We start from the raw sequence: 18,294 nt of genomic DNA on the forward strand, positions 1-18,294 counted from the left end.
CAAGTTTAACAAAAAGTCCTCGTTGCGGTTCGGGTCATAGTCCACCATCAAGCTGGCAGGTCAGCAATAGTTGCCTAATGAACAATGGAACAGTTGCAACACCATAACGCGCTTACTGTGCGAATTTTGACTGTTTTACGTGCACCTAGTGGATAATCAAGCGGGTTCTGGGTGCTAATAAATCCCGATTTATTCGAGCTGGGTTCACTTAGAAGAATCTACCCGGAAAAGAACCCTGACTAATTCGATCATCGTGGGGATCTATCGAGCAACCGAAGGGCCGAAGGCGGCGTTGTCAACAAGTCGTGTTTTCTCCTAATGGACTTTTTTGAGGGTAAAATCATGTACGGTACGTGTAGCAAGTAGCATCTGTAAAACTAGGCTTAAGGGAGCACCTGATGACCACTCAAACCCGAAACGTTTGCCACGTTTAAAACGGACTATGCCCTAAAAAGCTTAGACAAAAGTCCATCCCTAACTGAAGTAGTTTCTGGAAAATAGCCGGCCTGCATATGCACGCGCTTATGCAGGCCGATCTCTAATGTATTCGTCTTAGAAAAACGCTTGAAAATTCTCTGAAAATGACTCAATTTCGAAGCTTTTGCCACTTATAAAACAGACTTTGCGCCACAAAATGCATGCAAAAGTGACCCTCTGACCTCCTTAGTTCCCTAGTAAATAAATGCCAAAATCCGGCCTGTAAAAACAACCTTAAAAATCAACCAACATTTTGAAAAAGTCTGAAAAATTGCGTGATTGTGATTGAAAATCGAAACTCTTTCCACTTAAAGAGGGAAATTTTCCTTAAAAATGCATCCGAAACTGAGTCTTTATCAATAAATATTAAATTCCGGCTTGCAAAATCCATCAGGAAAACAAGAAGCGATTTTCAAAAAAACCAAATTTTCCTGATGATGCCTGAAAATTGAAGCTTTGTGCCCTAATAGAACGAACTTTGCGCTATAAACTACACACAAAAGCGACTCTCTCGCTTAATTAGTTACTGAATAAATAAATGTCCAAAGTACAACCTCGAAAAGCAACCAAAGTCTAAAAAATTCTCAAAAAATTACTGATGATGACTGCACATTGAAATTTTCTTTACTTATAGAAGCGAATCAATCCCAAAGTGACATGGAGCAAATAAATATTAAATTCCGGCCTGCAAAAAACATCACAAAAACAACGATTTTGAGAAAAAACTGAAAATTCCCTGATGATGACTGAATATCGAAACTTTGTCCACTTATAAAGCAGACATTGCCCAACAAAATACATGCAGAAGCGACTCTCTGGCTTGTCTAGTTCCTAAGTAACTAAATGCCAAACTGCGCCCTGCAAAACAACCTCGTAAACCGACCGAAAGTTTGAAAAATTCTCAAAATTTTCTTGATGATCACTGAAAATTGAAACTTTCTCCACTTATAAAAGGGAAGTTGCTTTACAAAATTAATTCCAAACTGACTCTCTCGCTTCGCAAACTGTGGAGCAAATGAACATTAAACTCTTGTCTGCAAAAGCGACCACAAAAAGCAATTTTGAAAATTGCCCGACGATTCCAGAAAATCGAAACTTTCCGCACGAATAGAAGTGACTTTGCGCGATAAAATACATACAAAAGCGACTGTCTATCTTCACTAGTTCCCGATTAAATAAATGCCCAACTTTGGCCTGCAAAAAACAACCGCGTCAACGTAAAAAATTCTCAAAAATTTCCTGATGATAACTGAAAATCGAAACTTTCTGCAATTACAGAAGGGACCGTGCCCTAAAAATGAATCCAACTTTGCCTTCCTCGCTTGGTAAGTTACAGGGGAAATAAATGCTGAACTGCCTGCAAAAACCAGACGACATTTTGAAAATGTCTTGAATCCTGGCTGACGAAGGCTGAAAATCCGAACACTTTCCAATTATGGAAGCGACATCACTGTACTAAATGCACCCAAAATAATCTTGAAGTTTTACTGATTTTTAAGGAAAAAATCTGGCATTGGGCAACTTTGACGAGAGCTTTTTCTAAATTAACTGAAGACAAACATCGCGGATTTGGGCCTGATGGAGGACGCCACTGGTGTGGCAACAATGCCGCCAACAATGTAACTTCACAGGCCGGGTGTAATTTAAAAAACGTTATCAGCCCGTATTCGAAGCGTTATCAGCCAGAAGCGATAACAGTCTACACAACCATATTGCTTGCATTGGCAACACTCACACAAATAATAAATATACATCGCAACTGTATACATACATATGTATGGACATTTTATGTTGGCCTTATCAGTGGTGCGATTTTCTACAATTTAAGTAGGCCTACGCTGAGGCGATTATCACGGTCATCCTCCCCAAAAAAACGTAGGCGGTGCAAACCGATGAAAACGTGAGAACGTGGCAACTCGAAGAATCTGATTATGGAATTGGATGAGCCACAAGAAATTCGTAATTTGCCTTCGGGCTGTTTGATGATCTTCGGAAGATAGAAGGAAGAAGACACGCTGACCAAGAACAATGGCCATTTGTTCGAACAATAGAGTGTGAACATCAGCGCCGCCCCCTTAGCATCGAAACGACCATTAGAAGAACAACTCTTTGGCTCAATCTATAGGGTGAATCGATGATGGGAGGATGGAGAGCGCCCTTCGGTTGTTTCAGTGAAAAATCGACGATATGAGCGGCTGAAATGTGACCCGCTAACCGCGATAACGCCTTCGCATAAAACCTGATCACTTCCATACATCCAGTTTAGTTCCAGATTATTTAACCGACCTGCAGATTTCGAACTGTTGATAGATGGTTGAAAGTTTACTTTTTTATGCGCCGCATTTAACAGAATCGTCTGGAACACGTTCCTAAGTGAACTTTGAAGATCAATCGAAGATCAAAGAGTTGGAACATTGCTATACATGGTCGAATTTAGGCCTCATTTGACTCCGAATTTGCAAGGTTTTTTTATGCCAGCCAGGCGAATTTCTACACATTTCATAGGCGAAGTTTAATTTATTTGGATTCTCCAGTAGATTAAGGCTATTGGGGTCAAGGTCCCAATTTCCTTGATTAGAAAAAATTGTTACTCATCAAGAGGACCAGCTAGAAAGTTGCTCTTATTGCCCTTGCATAGAGGAAATATGGGTTTATGATTCCAAATAATACAACTTGGCAACACTTTTTCCCCAATTTTTGGCGATTTTTCAAAGTTGAAAGGTAGTTGGCCTCCGATCGGGGTCGACAGGCTTTTCTCTAAAAAATTCTCAGTCAAAGAAGAGAGCAGCTGGAAAGTTTCTTTTTATGTCCTTCTATAGAGGAAATGTGGCTCTATAGCTCCTGATAATTTCACTTTTTTACACCATTTTCTCAGTCGTTGCCGATTTTTCAAAGTTGAAAGTCAGTTTTGCCTCCGATCGGAGTCGAAAGGCTTTTCTCTAAAAAATTCTCATTCAACCAAGGAGAGCAGCTGGAAAGTTCCTTTTTATGTCCTTCGATAGAGGAAATGTGGCTCTATAGCTCCTGATAATTTCACTTTTTTACACCTTTTTCTCAGTCGTTGCCGATTTTTCAAAGTTGGAAGTCAGTTTGATACCGATCGGAGTCGACAAGCTTTTCTCTAAAAAATTCTTACTCAAAGAGGAGAGCAGCTGGAAAGTTCCTCTTTATGTCCTTCGATAGAGGAAATGTGGCTCTATAGCTCCTGATAATATCACTTTTTTACACCATTTTCTCAGTCGTTGCCAATTTTTTAAATTTGAAAGTCAGTTTTGCCTCCGATCGGAGTCGACAGGCTTTTCTCTAAAAAATTCTCACTCAAAGAAGAGAGCAGCTGGAAAGTTTCTTTTAATGTCCTTCGATAGAGGAAATATGGCTCTATAGCTCCTGATAATTTCACTTTTTTACACCTTTTTCTCAGTCGTTAACGATTTTTCAATGTTGAGTCAGTTTGCCTCCGATCGGAGTCGACAGGTTTTTCTCTAAAAATTCTCASTCAAAGAGGAGAGCAGCTGGAAAGTTCCTCTTTATGTCCTTCGATAGAGGAAATGTGGCCCTACAGTTCCTAAATAAATCATTTTGCTACACTCTTTAGTCAATTTTGGGCGATTTTACAAAATAGAAAGTTGAAATTTCAAGTTTTTTCCTATCGAATTCGTCACGTTTCTCTTTTAAAAAATCTCACTCAAAGAGGAGACCCGATGAGAAGTTGATCTTGATGTCTTTCGATAGAGGAAATGTGGCTCTATTATTCCCAATAATATCACTTTGCCACACTTTTCCCTCAATTGTGGCCGATTTTTCGAGCCTGAGTGTCCTAATCTCAAGTTGTCTCTTATCGGACTCGACAAGCTTGTATTCAAAAAAATCTCCCTCCAAAAGGAGACCAGCTGGAAACTTCGTCTCCATGTCCTTTAATAGAGGACATCTGGCTGTAGAATTCTTGCTGATATCACTTTGACGCACATTTTCCTCAAAGGTTGGCGATTTTTCAAAGTTGAATGTTGAAACCTTAATTTATCTCGTTTCGGACTCCACAAGCTTTTGTTCAAAAAATTCTGACTAAAAGACGAGACGACCTACAGAATTGGTTTTAATCCTCTTGTACAGAGAAAATGTGGCTCCATATTCACTGCTATCATGGCTTTGCTGCATTTTATCCTCAATCGTGGGCGATTTTTCAAATTGCATGTTGAAACATCGATTTGGCACCTATCGGATTCGACAGGTTTTTGTTTTAAAAATTCTCACTCAAAGAGGAGAGCAGCTGGAAAGTTTCTCTGTACGTCTTTTGAAAGAGGAAATGTGGCTTTATAAGCCCTGGTAATATCAGTTTGCTGCACCTTTTTCTCAATTTTTGCCGATTTTTCAAAATTGAAAGTTCTTAACCTTAATTTAATTCGTACGAGATTCGACAATCTCGCTTTCAAAAGATTCTCACTCTAAGAGCATACTATCTAAAACGTTCCTTTTGATGTCCTTGTATAGAGCAAATATGGCTCTACAATTGCTCAAAARATCACTTTGGTACAAGTTTTGGTCAATTGCTGGCGATTTTTCGCTTTAAAAATGCGTCTAGGAACCAARAAAGCATTAGATTATTGAGCGCGGTTGCTTGTTCCAGAGCCCATAACTTCGCCCCCAACACAGCTACAGTTATGAAATTYGRCATCAGTTTAGCTGAAACGTGCAACTAAAAGACCTCTGAGTTAGAGCGCGATTGCTGGAGCCGTTTTGATAATTTCCCGATTATTGACTTGATGCACTGAGCGAAGCACTATAGCTCGGTCCAGAGCTGCTCAGAAATGATTGAGAGCACCGAGAAACTGGATTTTTCGACTGCCTGATTCCCCATTCGTTATCGCAAAACAGGCCCACTGTTTCTGTGTGTTATCTATCCGGAAGTGGCTCTAGAGCGAGTGAAAGTTTGATATTTAAGTGCCCCAAAGATAAGACACTCACTGCTTTCAGCGCTTATAGGCATGGGATTTTGTAGAATTTGATAATTTTCCTAGTTTTGTACTATAAACGCGCTTATTAACTAACTTGAATCAGTAAAAAAATTGGGAATTTGCACCTGAAAATGACTAAATGTGGACTCCAAAGCGCCCTCAAGGACTCAGAGCCTGCAACATGGCACTTGGATCAGACTGAAGTTTGATTTTCCACACATATTGGCTCAGAGTATATCATTTCATAAGTTTCAAAAATGTTTGGGAAGATTTGAAACAGTAAACAAACAACTAGAGGTTTAGGTTAAGCTCATTCACAGTCTATAGTTAAAACAGCCACTTGTTCCAGAGGCTGTAGCTCAGAAATGGCAGCAGATGGAAGGTTGATTGTTTGCTCCAGTGTAGTCAAATTTGAGCACTTGAAGAGAGCAAATTTTCGCTCAGAAAGCAATTAAAGGGAACGATAGAGAATTTTTTACATTCATTTAGTTGATAACTCCGTTTCAAAGTGCAGTCACTTGTTCCAGAGCCTCCAGCGCTGCATTGGAGACAGCTGCAGAATTGAGTTTTGGTGTGAGTATAGCCAAAGGTGGATAGTTGAACCCAGGCAAATTTTATCAGAATTCTTGGGCCAGGAGGCCATGGAGATTTTTTCAAAAACTCAATTAGCCCGAAACTTTATGTACCTAAGTGGATTTTGGTGTTTAGTTGTACAGCTTCTCGGTAATACCAACTGGCACTAGGAGGATGGATTTTTTCGCGTAAAAAAACGCAAAATCCCGAAAAATTTTGGTATCGGAACTTGTTCCAGAGTCCCCAGCGCTGCAGCGGCTGCAGCTGGCGACCTGATTTTTGGGCTGAGTCCGCTTCAAACTCTTCCGGTGAAGACCTGGAAGACCTGGAGGATTTTCTTCAAAATTGGCTCCGCTGTCACGGTTCGAACCGGCCGATCAGCGCGCCCTTATCAATATCAACCAAGTTGATAAATTCCAACTGATTGGTTGAATTGCGACCCGACCCGACCCGAGCGACGATAAGGCAGATTATTGGTATATCAGGCCGATAGTTAGTGATAGTGATTAGTTGTTTGTTGCTCAGCTTATTTGAAGTTATTCAACGACACTTATCATTGCGCTGATAAAACGTGTTTTCTATCAGTATCAGGGAGTGCCAGGCCTGTAGGAGAACCGGCCGCAGGCAAATCTCCTCTCAAAAGTTGATTTTTTCTAAATTTCCCCTCCATAAAGAAGATAATCGTCTTCAATTAGGCGAAACCGGATTTCGATAGGCAGTTATTAAAGCATGGCAACAGGCAGGAACAAGTTGAAAAAAAGCACAGAAAAGACACTCACTTTTTAAAGGCTTCGGATTGCTCTGCTTGCGTCTGGACATCGCTGGATCGCCTCCTGGACAGCGCGGGCGGACAAAACAACAATACGGGACAAAACAAAAAAATTCAGTCACATCGCACGCCAAAGAACGAGGACAAAACACAACAGAAAATAGTAGAAAAACACCCAACAACACAGCACAACAAACAGCTGACGGTCGCAACAAAAACAAACAGCAAATGCCGTGAAAAAAACGGAATTTTGCGAAAATATTTGCCGGTGTGTGTCACTTTTTGAGAGTACGCGCGTCTTTCGCAGAGGGCGCGCAACAACCTCCTATGACTAAAGCTTGCACCGGACTGAAGGAGCGCGCCTGTGACTCACACTGATTGTTGCATTCTAGCTGCCGCGGTGCCAGACTGACAAAAAATACTAGTTTCCCAAAAAACTCAGTCGATTGACACTGTTAATAAAACTGTAATATTTTGCCTCTGTGACACAACGCGGAACTTTGAAGGTCGAAGACCCAGGCGTTGAAGTTCACGAAAAATTACACGAGATGGAAATTCAATTTGGCCAAAGGATTTATTGGTGAACGGCGCGGCAACACGGGGCAGCGCACTCACCGTCCAGTGCGATGTTTCTTGTATCGTTTATCGGAAACAAGTCTTATCAATCTCATTCCCATTAGACATGCGTTTATTCTTTTGTAAACAACTCATGCATAGTCGTCCCCTTAATGGTTATATTAATTTTCAAAAAATACAAATAAATGAATCAGTCCAACCACGCCCAAGGTATTGTTAAGACGTTGTGTGTAACCAGCCTTATGGTTCGCCAATTTTGGAAAATGTCACAGTGACAAGTGGAATTTTTCGAAAAAATTACAAATTTAGATGATTGGGTGTTCGTGACTGATTGAGAGCATCGCGTGGAGCTTCAGGTTAGTAATAGACTTAAATAAAAATTTCGATTAGACCAAAAATTTGCCAAAAATTCGACATTTCGGTTGCAGGTTAATTTACTAGACTCAAGAAGTTTGAATCATGAGCCTCTTTAGCTCAGTGGCAGAGCACTGGTCTTGTAAACCAGGGGTCGTGAGTTCAATCCTCACAGGAGGCAACATGCAAATGAAGCAAATTTTTTAGTTTTTCATTTTTTTTATTAGCTAATTCCTTCATTCTTGGAAATTGAAAATCACTATTTAAGTTTTATTAATAACTTTTTTAATCTTGCAAAAATCCGGAATAAAATTGATCGGGCCCCCTAGTGGCACTCTATCAAACTAGCCGAAAGATGATGAATACTTCTATCATAAACGTCCGCATTCGCCAGATTATCAGCCATCAATAAAGACGATTTTTGGTAATTGTTTGGCCCTTTTCGTTGCTTGTGCTTCGTTTCGGGTTCAAACAGTCCTTGGGTTGAATTTTGGAAAAAATGTCCCTGATGCTGTGAAAACAATTGTGAATGTGCCTTGAATTTTTTTAAATTTTACCCATTTGTCTAGTTTGGCGCTTTTCATTTTTTGTTGATAAAGGTGAATCGTTTGTAGCCCTAAGTATTCCGCTCTTGCAGCATTTTATCGACAAACAAAAAACAGTCATGTCCTGGACTGTAAGGCGAATGCGCTTTTGCGTGCCTTTCCAATTTTCTCGTCTTTGCCTCAATAGTCTGAATTTTCCTGCGCATTGTTGGGCGATGGCATTGATTCCAGTTGATATTCGTAATAGTGTACAGTTTTCCAAGGAGAAACCCCCTTTAAGCCCGAGATATGGGACATCATGGTGGATGCGCCGACTGAAAGTATTTCGCACTCGTCAAGTTTCAGCAGTTTTCGACCTCATTGTTGGTATAAAAAAAGGCAAATCAGTTTCAAGAACAAAACTGTATTTCTTCTGAATCATTTCAAGGGTATTGCTGTACAACAACCCACATTGGTACGGTTACAATGAGAGAATCAACAAACTACAGGCTAAAAATAAGACGTGCCCTGAATTTTTTAAAATTTTACGCATTTGTCTACCTTGGCGTTTTTCATTGTTTGTTGATAAAGGTGAATCGTTTGTAGCCCTAAGTGTTCCGCTCTTGCAGCATTTTATCGACAAACAAAAAACAGTAATGTCCTGGACTGTAAGGCGAATGCGCTTTTGCGTGCGCTTCCAATTTTCTCGTCTTTGCCTCAACAGTCTGAATTTTCCAGCTCATTGTTGGGCGATGGCAATGATTCCAGTTGATATTCGAAATAGTGCACAGTTTTCCAAGGAGAAACCCCCTTTAAGCCCGAGATATGTGATATCATGGTGGATGCGCCCATTGAAATTATTTCGCACTCCTCAAATTTCAGCAGTTTTCGACCTCATTGTTGGTATAAGAAAAGGCAAGTCAGTTTCAAGAAGACAACTGTATTTCCTTTTGAATCATTTGAAGGGTATTGCTGTACAACAACCCACATTGGTAATGTTACAATGAGAGAATCGACAAACTACAGGCTAAAAATAAGACGTGCCCTGAATTTTTAAAATTTTACGCATTTGCCTAGCTTGGCGCTTTTCCTTTTTGGTTGATAAAGGTGAATCGTTTGTAGCCCTAAGTGTTCCGCTCTTGCAGCATTTTATCGAGAAACAAAAAACAGTAATGTCCTGGACTGTAAGGCGAATGTGCGTTGCGTGCATTTCCAATTTTCTCGTCTTTGCGTCAACAGTCTGAATTTTCCAACTCATTGTTGGGCGATGGCAATGATTCCAGTTGATATTCGTAATAGTGCACAGTTCTCCAAGGAGAAACCCCCTTTAAGCCGGAGATGTGTGACATTATGGTGGATGCGCCCATTGAAATAATTTCGCACTCCTCAAATTTCAGCAGTTTTCGACCCCATTGTTGGTATAAAAAAAGGCAAATCAGTTTCAAGAACACAACTGTATTTCTTCTGAATCATTTCAAGGGTATTACTGTACAACAACCCACATTGGTACGGTTACAATGAGAGAATCGACAAACTACAGGCTAAAAATAAGACGTCGGCCCTTAATACCTTAATGGGAATGTACAAATAAATAGACAATTTTCGAAAAAGATCAGCCTTTGACTGGTCACTCGCCCGAAGAACAACGCCCACACTTAGAAAAGTGCATTTTATTCTAAACAAAAATCACGCGCGTCTCGCTGGAGCTTTTTCCAATTGAGGTTTGAGGAGTTAACACTCTGAGAAGTTGCTGTTGATTTTCATGTGTTGGATTTCATCGAAACTCTTCTTGGCCTTGTGTGAGATGTCATCCATCGATTTCTTCGCGCTACTAGTGAGATCGTCCAAAGACTTCTTGGTACTGTGCAGGATTTCATCAGTGCTTCTGGATAAATCCTGCACTTCTTCATTGATCTTGTGTATCACCCATTCCATCGCCTGCCTGCCTTTACTGGCATTGGAAGAGATTTTCGTCGTGATAATATCCTCCATGTAGTTAGTGAGGGGAACTCCTATTTAAACAAGGTTTAAAACCCTTTCGGCGTCGACTCGCACTAGTCACTTGCCTTGGACTGTTACAACCGCTTCCTGCTTCAAGAGCGTTTTTCGGGAATCGGCCGGATGTGGAAGATATTTCAAAGTCTCATTCACTGCAATGTGTCTGCAGAAGGTCAAGTTGATGGTCTTCAGAACCATGTGTCTGGCGTTGGGGTCTACTTCTGAGTGCTCAGCAGCGTAGCAGATCTTTGCTGATCCAATGAGCTGCAAAAAAACCAGTGGTCAAAGTCTAGGCGATAATGACCTCCACATATTCTCAGTGCACTTGAAAAAATCGGTTAAAACTAATGATGAATGGGTGCCAAGTGCGTGCGAATTATTTGGCGGTCAGCAGCTGAGGCGTGATTTTGATTGTTTCTGGGTTTCTACAAATGAAGCCAGAAAACGCACGAGTTGGTTAATAATCAATGTACTCTAAAGCGGCTGGATTATAAAATATTCAGATTCCAATCAGTCGAATCTACGTAGAATAAAGCGGCTATCGATTATGCAAACACGGGGAAATATATATCGGGGACATAAATTAGTTTTTTGTTGGAAGCCGAAAAAAAGCCCGCAGTCCTTTTCTTAGACAAATTTAACATAAATTTGTAAAACAATTTTTATTGTTTTTTACAAAATCCAGTCAAAGAACCCTTCCACACATCAAACACCCTGTATAGTGGCGCAGACAGACAAAAACCTTATCTGAAGATACATGCAGGAAACGCAAGTAGTATTTTAATGGCTTATTGCATAAAGGTCGAGCTGATTAGAGAGGAAAAACGGAGTTTTGGACTTAATCCAAGTAAATTCAGGTAGTTTTTGCATAACCAAACCACTGGCTTTGTTCAGAGATAACAGGAGGCAACCTTTGAACCCGTGGCAACGAAACGCTGCTTGAACTCGGTAAATTGCGTGAGAGAAAAACGCAATTCCCTTTGAGCCTAATTTTCAAAAAAAAACCTAAATATCTGCGCATTAAAACTGTCTTTGCCAAATGACGAATTTGGGTACCTGAGCGACGCTTTTTCTGATCTAGACATTCACACAGACACTGGGGGCTTTCGAGAGCAGAACTTACTGCTTGGGCCCATTTAGGGAAGTACCATATAGAGCTGACTAAGCGCTGAGTATGCAGCACCCCATCAACAACCTTTCGCTCCACAACATCAGTACCAATAACCGCAGTATTATGGGGGTTCGGGTACTTCCTCCAAGCGGCTGTGGCTACAGTTTCCCAAGGGTGGCTGCAATTCAAAGCCAATATTAAGGGGCTCTTTTACAACTTTTAGGTTTTCCCACTCACTTGAAAGTGTGTTCGTAGTTCCAGATTTTCATCGCTGGATGTGTGGCACTTGAAAACTACGAATTTTATTGCACCCCGCAGGTAGGTAACGCCAAACAGCACGCGAAAGCTGTAGACCACAGCTTGTAGGCTGTAGAGAGCGAAATTGGACCTTTGAAAGTGTCACACACATGACATTTGACGTCACAGTGGTTGAGTCACAGCCGGTCTTGCCACGTTGGCGTTTTTTTCGGTAGATCTCATTCGTTTTAAAATTTAATTTTAGATAAATTAGTTGTAGAAATCTTGTTTAAACGGCATCTTTTTTGGCAAAAATACGCTGGAAAACCTTTTAAGAAAAATGACTCTTTTCGGGTTTTATTCATTTCAATTCTACCGCTTTAATAGTTATTGGCAACGCCGGTCACAGCATTCCAATGACGTTTTACATAATTACGCTCGTTTTCTTCCCAGTTGTGTCCACAGATTACAGAGTAATAACCTCTGTGATCTGTGCTTCGGTCTATAGGGGCTGTCGGATAAGTACACTGACGAGGGTTTGTTTGGCAACTAACCTCGAAACTTTGACAGGCAATTAATACTGCAAGGAAAATGTTGATTTCCTTGCGAGGCGACCACAAAGAGCACCTCAAGCTGCTGCTAACGCAACCCGAGTCAGGTAGGAGCGTTTACAGTCTGAAAAATCACCCCAAAGTCACCTTTTGGCATAGTGGTGAGCGATTTTTGCAAACTGGCTTTGGCCTATATGGAAAAAGGCCCCAATGCAAAGCTCTACAAGACCGCAGCCTCCAAACTCAACCTGCCGGTTGACGACATCCAAAACTGCGTCTACGGTCTGGTCAATTTGCTGCTGATCGCCTGCAAACACCAGGTAGGCGATGCCGCAGACCACAACAGAGCCCTGGATTGAACAACGGCTTTTCAGCTAAGTGACGCAGACTTCAGAGATTCAGTGCTCACTCTGGGCTTCACTGAGCAGCTGCAGGCAGTTCTGAGCGAGTTCTACAAGGAAAGACAAGCCGAGGTGCTTCAGGTGCAGCGCACAGGGCTGGTGGAGCCTCATTACCACGACCTGCAGTGGCGATTCGAAGTGCAAGTGAGTGCCCAAGTTGAGACGCGAATTAGTTCTGAGTTTTCCACGCCCAGGTGGCTTCAAGGGCGCTGCCACAGCAGGTCACGCCGTTGGTTACGATGGATTTGGCCCTCAGAACGGAGCAAAGTGGGGCGGACCCCAACATTACCCACACCCTGCTGCAAACGGATCCCACCAATTTGATGCATCTGGCCAATGAGCTGCAAGCTGCACTGGATGAGTCCAGGAGTCGGCATTGCAGGAAAATCCACCGGATTCTCACCAATCGCCAACTGCAGTCGTAAAGCTTTTCTAATAAAAAAGCCGCAGTTTGAGAAGGTACAGGGTGATCAAAAAAATCAACATTGTCAACATTCTATTCGAAGTCCGGAGCGTTCACTTGCAGTAACCTTGTCTTATGTGGATTTCTCCTTCGGCGGGCTCAAAGCCTTTCTCCTCTGTCCGAACATGTACATGTACAGTTGCGGGAACACTAAGAAAGCCCAAATAAAACCAACATTTCGTGTATTAAACGGCCACTTACATGGAATGTACAGCAGCATCATGAACCATAGCAGAAGCTGATAGTTGAAGATGAAGTTGTACTTGTTGGGCATATCAATCGTGTATAATCGGCCATCTCCCACTTCCTTCTGAGCCGCCCAAATGCAAAGCAATTCCCCGGTTACCCCGATTGGATACAGCACGATAAAAGTGGTGTACCTGGAAAAAATTAGGTTTGCTTATTAGGGACCAAACGAAAATATCCATTTTCCCATCCAAAGGCCGATCAATTAACAATTTAATGACGCTGACTGTGGGTTTTTTGCAAATTTCCATATAATAGCCTTAAGCAAATTACCGACGTTGGAGCCAGAGGTGAGTAAATACGTAGAATAATTAATCGCTTCAATCTCCGTCTGGTCACAAAACGACAAATTTATAGGAGGCATGTTTCAAGCTAAAATCCTCAAACTTACCTCAAGTACTTAAGGAAATAAGGCACAGTGCTGACCAAGTTAAACGTGTAATTCGAGTAGCGAATAATCTCGGTCACTGACCAAGCAATCAGGGCTAAAGGGAGGCCAAGTCCAGTTCTGGCGCTGTTTGTTGCTAGCAAGACGCCGCACACCACTGCCACTCGTGAAGCTACCTAAAACAGTAGCCATTCTAGTCAAAATCCATCTCCGATTTGTTTAAAAACGCGATATATTTACTTGAAATGCAGTCATAACAGCGCTGGATCGGATCATTCCTGTAGCTGCATGAATTACCTCCAGAATAGCTGCGTTCTGGAAAACGTTGAGAGCGCATCTCACTGTATCGTACAGGGTTTTATTGCCGTTGCCCAAGTAAAATGAGATTAGTTGATAGAAAATCAGGCTCCAGCTGCAAAGTTCAGTCGCTTTAGAGTCGTCTGAATCAAAGGTGCAAACGATTTAGGCGCAAAAAGCGAATGTTTCGCTGACTATGCTGCAGAAAAGAAATGGGGGTGAATGCAACAACTCTTACCCTATCGTTTGAACCGCATTATACACAACCAAATACCCATGCTGTAGATGGGCTTTGGCGCTACTGGGGGGCTGATTTCCCTTCGAACCACTTGCTACAGACAATTTACTCATTTTACACTATTTCCAAAATAAACGGGGACAGATCATCAACAACTTCACTTGGACTCTCCTTCCACGACCGCCACGTAATGGTATTACCGAGGAAATAACGTAATTAATGGATAAAGTCCACTTTTAAACGAGTTTTGATGGCATTTATTCACAGGTTATGTTTCTACTATTTACATGTTTCTGCCAAATAGTAGGAACAGCTGCTCAATCCCCTCCACACTAATGGACGCGATCTCGATCGGTTGCCCCTTACAACGCTATGAGCGTAAGGGAGAGCATCGCCAGATTTACGTTGGTAGCACAGTTTCGATATAGGGATATTTGGACTCTTCCTTCTGGCAGCAGTTATCCACAATCGTCAACGGTTTTCAGTTGTTTTGATCGTTTGTCAGTTCAAAGATTCCAAAAAAAAATCGCATTTTTTCCGCTACGCTGTACATTGCAAGCCTTTAACTCAACGTGCGTTCGCCATGGGTGCTGTTGCCAGCAAGCAAGAGTGCGAAGACGCAGAAGATCAAGGGGCAGGCGTGGAGGCCGAGAAACTGTCTTCGGAGGCGGTTAGCACCCCAAGAAGCTCCAGAGAGAGCCTGAACCAGCCCAACTTAGACCCCAGATCGCCCAGCAAGCGCTTTGCGCGAACGCCTGTAGAAGTAAGTGCCTACTAAAACTAGCTTTCCGCATGCTGAGAGCAATTTTCCACCAGCTCCTGAATGCTGTGGTTGAGAAGCTTGGAACTCTAACAATAGAGACAAGGACAGCGGCCGCAGAAACCCCACTAAGGCGGCATGTGATTCTACCAGTGGACCCCCGCTCGCCCAGTGTGGAAGTCCAAAGAACGCCCATAGTAGTAAGTGCGTCGAAGAACGAACAATTCCCTGAAGAAATCCGCAATAAAAACCTGGAAAAGGTGAAAATCCGCGACTTGCTAAACTCACCGGTCCCAGCCTCAGAGTGCTTCGCCAAACACGTGCCCCCAAAGCTTTTGTCCAGCTGCACAGTGACGCCTAAGCTGAAAGTGGACAGCTACAAGCGGAAGTCGCTGATTCTCCTGGAAACTAATGTGGATTACACTGAGACCGACTTGGATGTTGTCATCAGGGAGAAATGCTTGAGTGTGTATTCCAAATGCGAAAGTCCAAGATCCCCATCAAACCATAGCTTTTCAGGCGCAGTCCCAGAGCCGCACGACGCAATACAAAATGAAGCCGCCCCTGTTGAGGACCGACTGGATGTGAGTGTTGAAAGCAACTCAGAGCTGGAAGAGCCAGTGGCAACCACAGAAGAACCAGCTTCAGAACCAACAAGCTTAGACAGCTTGGAGCTGGAGGAGGAAGACCCGAAGCTCTCCCCGTCTTCAGTAGAAGCTCAATCCAGTAGCCCGCCGTTAACAGAACTCGTATCAAAATCAGCGCCAGCTTCTCCTCCACACATCGTCAGTCTCACGCCTAAAACGCCCAAAGCCCACTCCACATCGCCTGTTCGAAGCCTGTCGGCCGAAGTGCTGGAATTCCAGAAAAAGCTCACCAACCTGATCTATGAAGATGAAGACCCGATCGTGTGGCCGCGGGCTGTGAAGCCCCGCAATCAAATCAGGGCGCCTTTGGGCGTGAGGAATGGCAATGGCGCGGTCCAGAAACTGAAAGTCAGCGATAAGCCCAGGAAAACTATGAGCCGAATCCCGGTCTTTAAGGAGAAGCGCATTAAAGTCCAGTGCGAAAACACGCCGCCCAAGAGCATGCGATCACTGAAGCAGCCGAGGAAACATGCCTGGGATCCCAAGGATGAAACCCTGTTTATTTAGCTTAGGGAGTGTTTTCTGTGGAAATTTTCCAGTTGCTAGTTTTGTAGGTTTGTTGGGTTGGTCAGTTTTGCACAAAAACTGCTCGGTTGTAGCGGGACCAAGGCATGCGATAGCCTTAAAAAAAGACTAACCCAACCAGGGTGTAATTATATAATTTATCGTTTAATGTTTGTCAGTGATGCAACCGAATAAACCAAGAATGTGTCTTTTGAGTGAGCATTTAATCTCCAAATAGCCTTGCTGAAACTCTGCACCTTCCTCCAATCGGATGGTTGGCTTGGGCCTCTCTTGACCCCTTAGCGAATGTTGAAAACAGCACAAAACCAAAGAAAAAACCCTCTCGATGTCTTCAGACAGGTTTGCAACAGCGACTAGGAGGAATTGACCAATCGTAGAAGTAGTGGCGTCGAACCTCGCTCTGTTTGGTGCATAGTTTGCTCGTTGCCCGGAAATTTCCGGCCATCAAGCGCATATCAGAAGGCGTGATCTTGTGCGTGAGCAAATAGTGGTCTTTGCAGCCGCGCGTTGTCCATTCGCTGTCCATTCGAACGTCGTGGATTCTGATGATGTTCGTAATGGGGGCAAGCCACAGGCCTACGCTGACATCCTCGGCCTTAAACAGCCTGAAACCCCCCGTTTTAGCACCTAAAGGGCTTCGATTTGAAAAACTCAGTACCTTAAGTTCGCAGCATTGTTCGCTATGTAGCTGACCAAAGGTTTGGATAGAATATAGCCCCCGCCAAGCGCATACGGCACGTATTTATCGCAAGCAATCCACTCGCTTTCCTTCCACTTGCCTCCGGCTTTCACATGGGCGTTTCCATTAAAATAGCCCCAATACCAGCTCATGTTTGCCAGGTGCAGGCCTGAGGATTGATCATTGCACTGCACATTTGTAGTGATGAAACTGTTGAATTTTTCCGGCGGGGTCTGGAAGCTGGACGTCTCCAGAGTCTTTTCCATCTGCTGCACAGCGCTGAGCAGAGCTGGCACGTTAACAAAGGTGTCGTCGTCGCACTTTAGCGCATACTTGAAGTCCAAGCCGTACTTGAGCTGCTCGCTCAGCCACTGGAACATTCTCAGAACCTTTTCCGCTAACTTCTCGTAGCGATCGTGTATGGGCAGGATCAGAATATCCGCAAACCGAGACTGTTCAGAGCTCAGATGCAGAATATCGTCGTTAGTCAACCCCAAGCTGCCAATCACAAAGTAGGGCTTGAAATTGTAGCTGTTCCCAGTCACGGCTTTTCGGCCCACTTGCATCCAGCTGTGCCGGGCGGCGTTTCGTCGCTCCAGATTCTTGTAGGCAGAGAGCACCAGAATAATCAGCTCCGGGTTCTTCAGCTTGCTGTTCTGCATTATGTTGAACTCGTGATCTTCCGTCTCAAGCACACAGGGCTTCTCCATTGAGACCAGACTGAGCGAGAGAAAGCAGCCCAAGCAGAAGCAGATCAGCGCCAGCAACAAGCAGCGGTAGTGCTTAATTTCCAGCAATTTTCTCATTTTCTCGGCGCAAATTCTGGATGGATTTAGACGAACAAACAGGGTGGACTGAGGTCTGAAGACTCATAAAATACACCTTTGAATATTAAATATTTGATATTTATATTTAAAGGATTGAGCACTATGGGATTGAGGTTACACCGTACCGACGTTGTCAGTTTCTTGCTGGTTACGTTTGACGTCACAGGGGTAGGCGGGCAATTCTTGTGTACCTGATGGTCTATAGAAAACCTACTAATACCAACCGATATTTGAATTTCGCCTTAAATCACCCGATAATGGTTAAAAAAAGTATCGTAAAAAGTCTATATGATAGAGTAAAAATAATTCGTAAAATATCTAATTTTTCCAAAGAAAAACAATTTATAAAAGAAATTATAAATTTCAGTAATTCTCCAAATTCTTTTATTGAAAAATGTTTTAACGAAATTGAATTCCCACAAACAAAACAAAATCAAAATAAATCTATTACGAACCTTTTCATTTCATTTATTCCAGGACTTTCAGATCAAATTAAACGAGTAGGTAAAAAATTTAATATTAGGACTACAATTAGAAGTAAAATTTCAGTAACAAAACCTCATGATATAATTGAAAATACAAAAAATGTAATTTATAAAATTCCTTGCGATTGCAATAAATTTTATATAGGAGAAACCTCAAGACCATTACACAAAAGACTCAAAGAACACCAATCATACATAAAAAACAGAGAATATCAT

At 42.5% G+C, this 18,294-nt stretch overlaps 6 protein-coding genes and 1 non-coding gene across 7 annotated transcripts in view; 3 read left to right on the top strand and 4 right to left on the bottom strand.

Moving 5' to 3' along the window:
• LOC109534695 (zinc finger protein ush) overlaps window positions 1-7,137 on the bottom strand; it is a 114,308-nt gene extending 107,171 nt beyond the window's left edge. Inside the window, exon 1 of the mRNA XM_048662596.1 lies at window positions 6,782-7,137. Within this exon, the coding sequence (XP_048518553.1) occupies window positions 6,782-6,821 (40 nt within the window). The 5' untranslated portion in view covers window positions 6,822-7,137. The remainder of the gene's footprint in view (window positions 1-6,781) is intronic.
• Window positions 7,138-7,810: 673 nt separating this feature from the next.
• On the top strand, window positions 7,811-7,882 carry Trnat-ugu. Its single transcript has one exon. It is a non-coding gene; the product is annotated as a tRNA-Thr (tRNA).
• Window positions 7,883-9,664: 1,782 nt separating this feature from the next.
• LOC109534756 (protein slowmo) lies at window positions 9,665-11,663 on the bottom strand. Its single transcript, XM_019900531.2, has 4 exons — window positions 11,572-11,663; window positions 11,347-11,512; window positions 10,292-10,487; window positions 9,665-10,237 (listed from the first exon to the last, which is right to left on the bottom strand). Exons 1-4 carry the CDS (start codon window positions 11,601-11,603, stop codon window positions 9,957-9,959), a joined length of 675 nt encoding a protein of 224 aa, XP_019756090.1. The 5' UTR covers window positions 11,604-11,663; the 3' UTR covers window positions 9,665-9,956.
• Window positions 11,664-11,829: 166 nt separating this feature from the next.
• On the top strand, window positions 11,830-13,160 carry LOC109534757 (COMM domain-containing protein 2). Its single transcript, XM_019900532.2, has 4 exons — window positions 11,830-12,229; window positions 12,282-12,442; window positions 12,497-12,667; window positions 12,718-13,160. Exons 1-4 carry the CDS (start codon window positions 12,163-12,165, stop codon window positions 12,946-12,948), a joined length of 630 nt encoding a protein of 209 aa, XP_019756091.1. The 5' UTR covers window positions 11,830-12,162; the 3' UTR covers window positions 12,949-13,160.
• Window positions 13,007-14,484, bottom strand: LOC109534755 (very-long-chain (3R)-3-hydroxyacyl-CoA dehydratase hpo-8). The gene is made up of 5 exons (XM_019900530.2): window positions 14,156-14,484; window positions 13,861-14,032; window positions 13,624-13,796; window positions 13,188-13,366; window positions 13,007-13,136 (listed from the first exon to the last, which is right to left on the bottom strand). The coding sequence occupies exons 1-5, from the start codon at window positions 14,266-14,268 to the stop codon at window positions 13,060-13,062; spliced, it is 714 nt and encodes a 237-aa protein (XP_019756089.1). The 5' UTR covers window positions 14,269-14,484; the 3' UTR covers window positions 13,007-13,059.
• Window positions 14,485-14,568: 84 nt separating this feature from the next.
• On the top strand, window positions 14,569-16,281 carry LOC109534753. The gene is made up of 3 exons (XM_019900528.2): window positions 14,569-14,918; window positions 14,972-15,380; window positions 15,435-16,281. Exons 1-3 carry the CDS (start codon window positions 14,739-14,741, stop codon window positions 16,067-16,069), a joined length of 1,224 nt encoding a protein of 407 aa, XP_019756087.1. The 5' UTR covers window positions 14,569-14,738; the 3' UTR covers window positions 16,070-16,281.
• On the bottom strand, window positions 16,216-17,745 carry LOC109534754 (beta-1,3-galactosyltransferase 6). Its single transcript, XM_019900529.2, has 2 exons — window positions 16,746-17,745; window positions 16,216-16,692 (listed from the first exon to the last, which is right to left on the bottom strand). Exons 1-2 carry the CDS (start codon window positions 17,570-17,572, stop codon window positions 16,419-16,421), a joined length of 1,101 nt encoding a protein of 366 aa, XP_019756088.1. The 5' UTR covers window positions 17,573-17,745; the 3' UTR covers window positions 16,216-16,418.
• Between the last annotated feature and the right edge of the window lie 549 nt (window positions 17,746-18,294).

Source organism: Dendroctonus ponderosae, unplaced genomic scaffold, assembly GCF_020466585.1.
Source record: "Dendroctonus ponderosae isolate FM_Combo_2020 unplaced genomic scaffold, Dpon_F_20191213v2 Dpon_F_20191213_11, whole genome shotgun sequence".
NCBI lineage: Eukaryota > Metazoa > Arthropoda > Insecta > Coleoptera > Curculionidae > Dendroctonus > Dendroctonus ponderosae.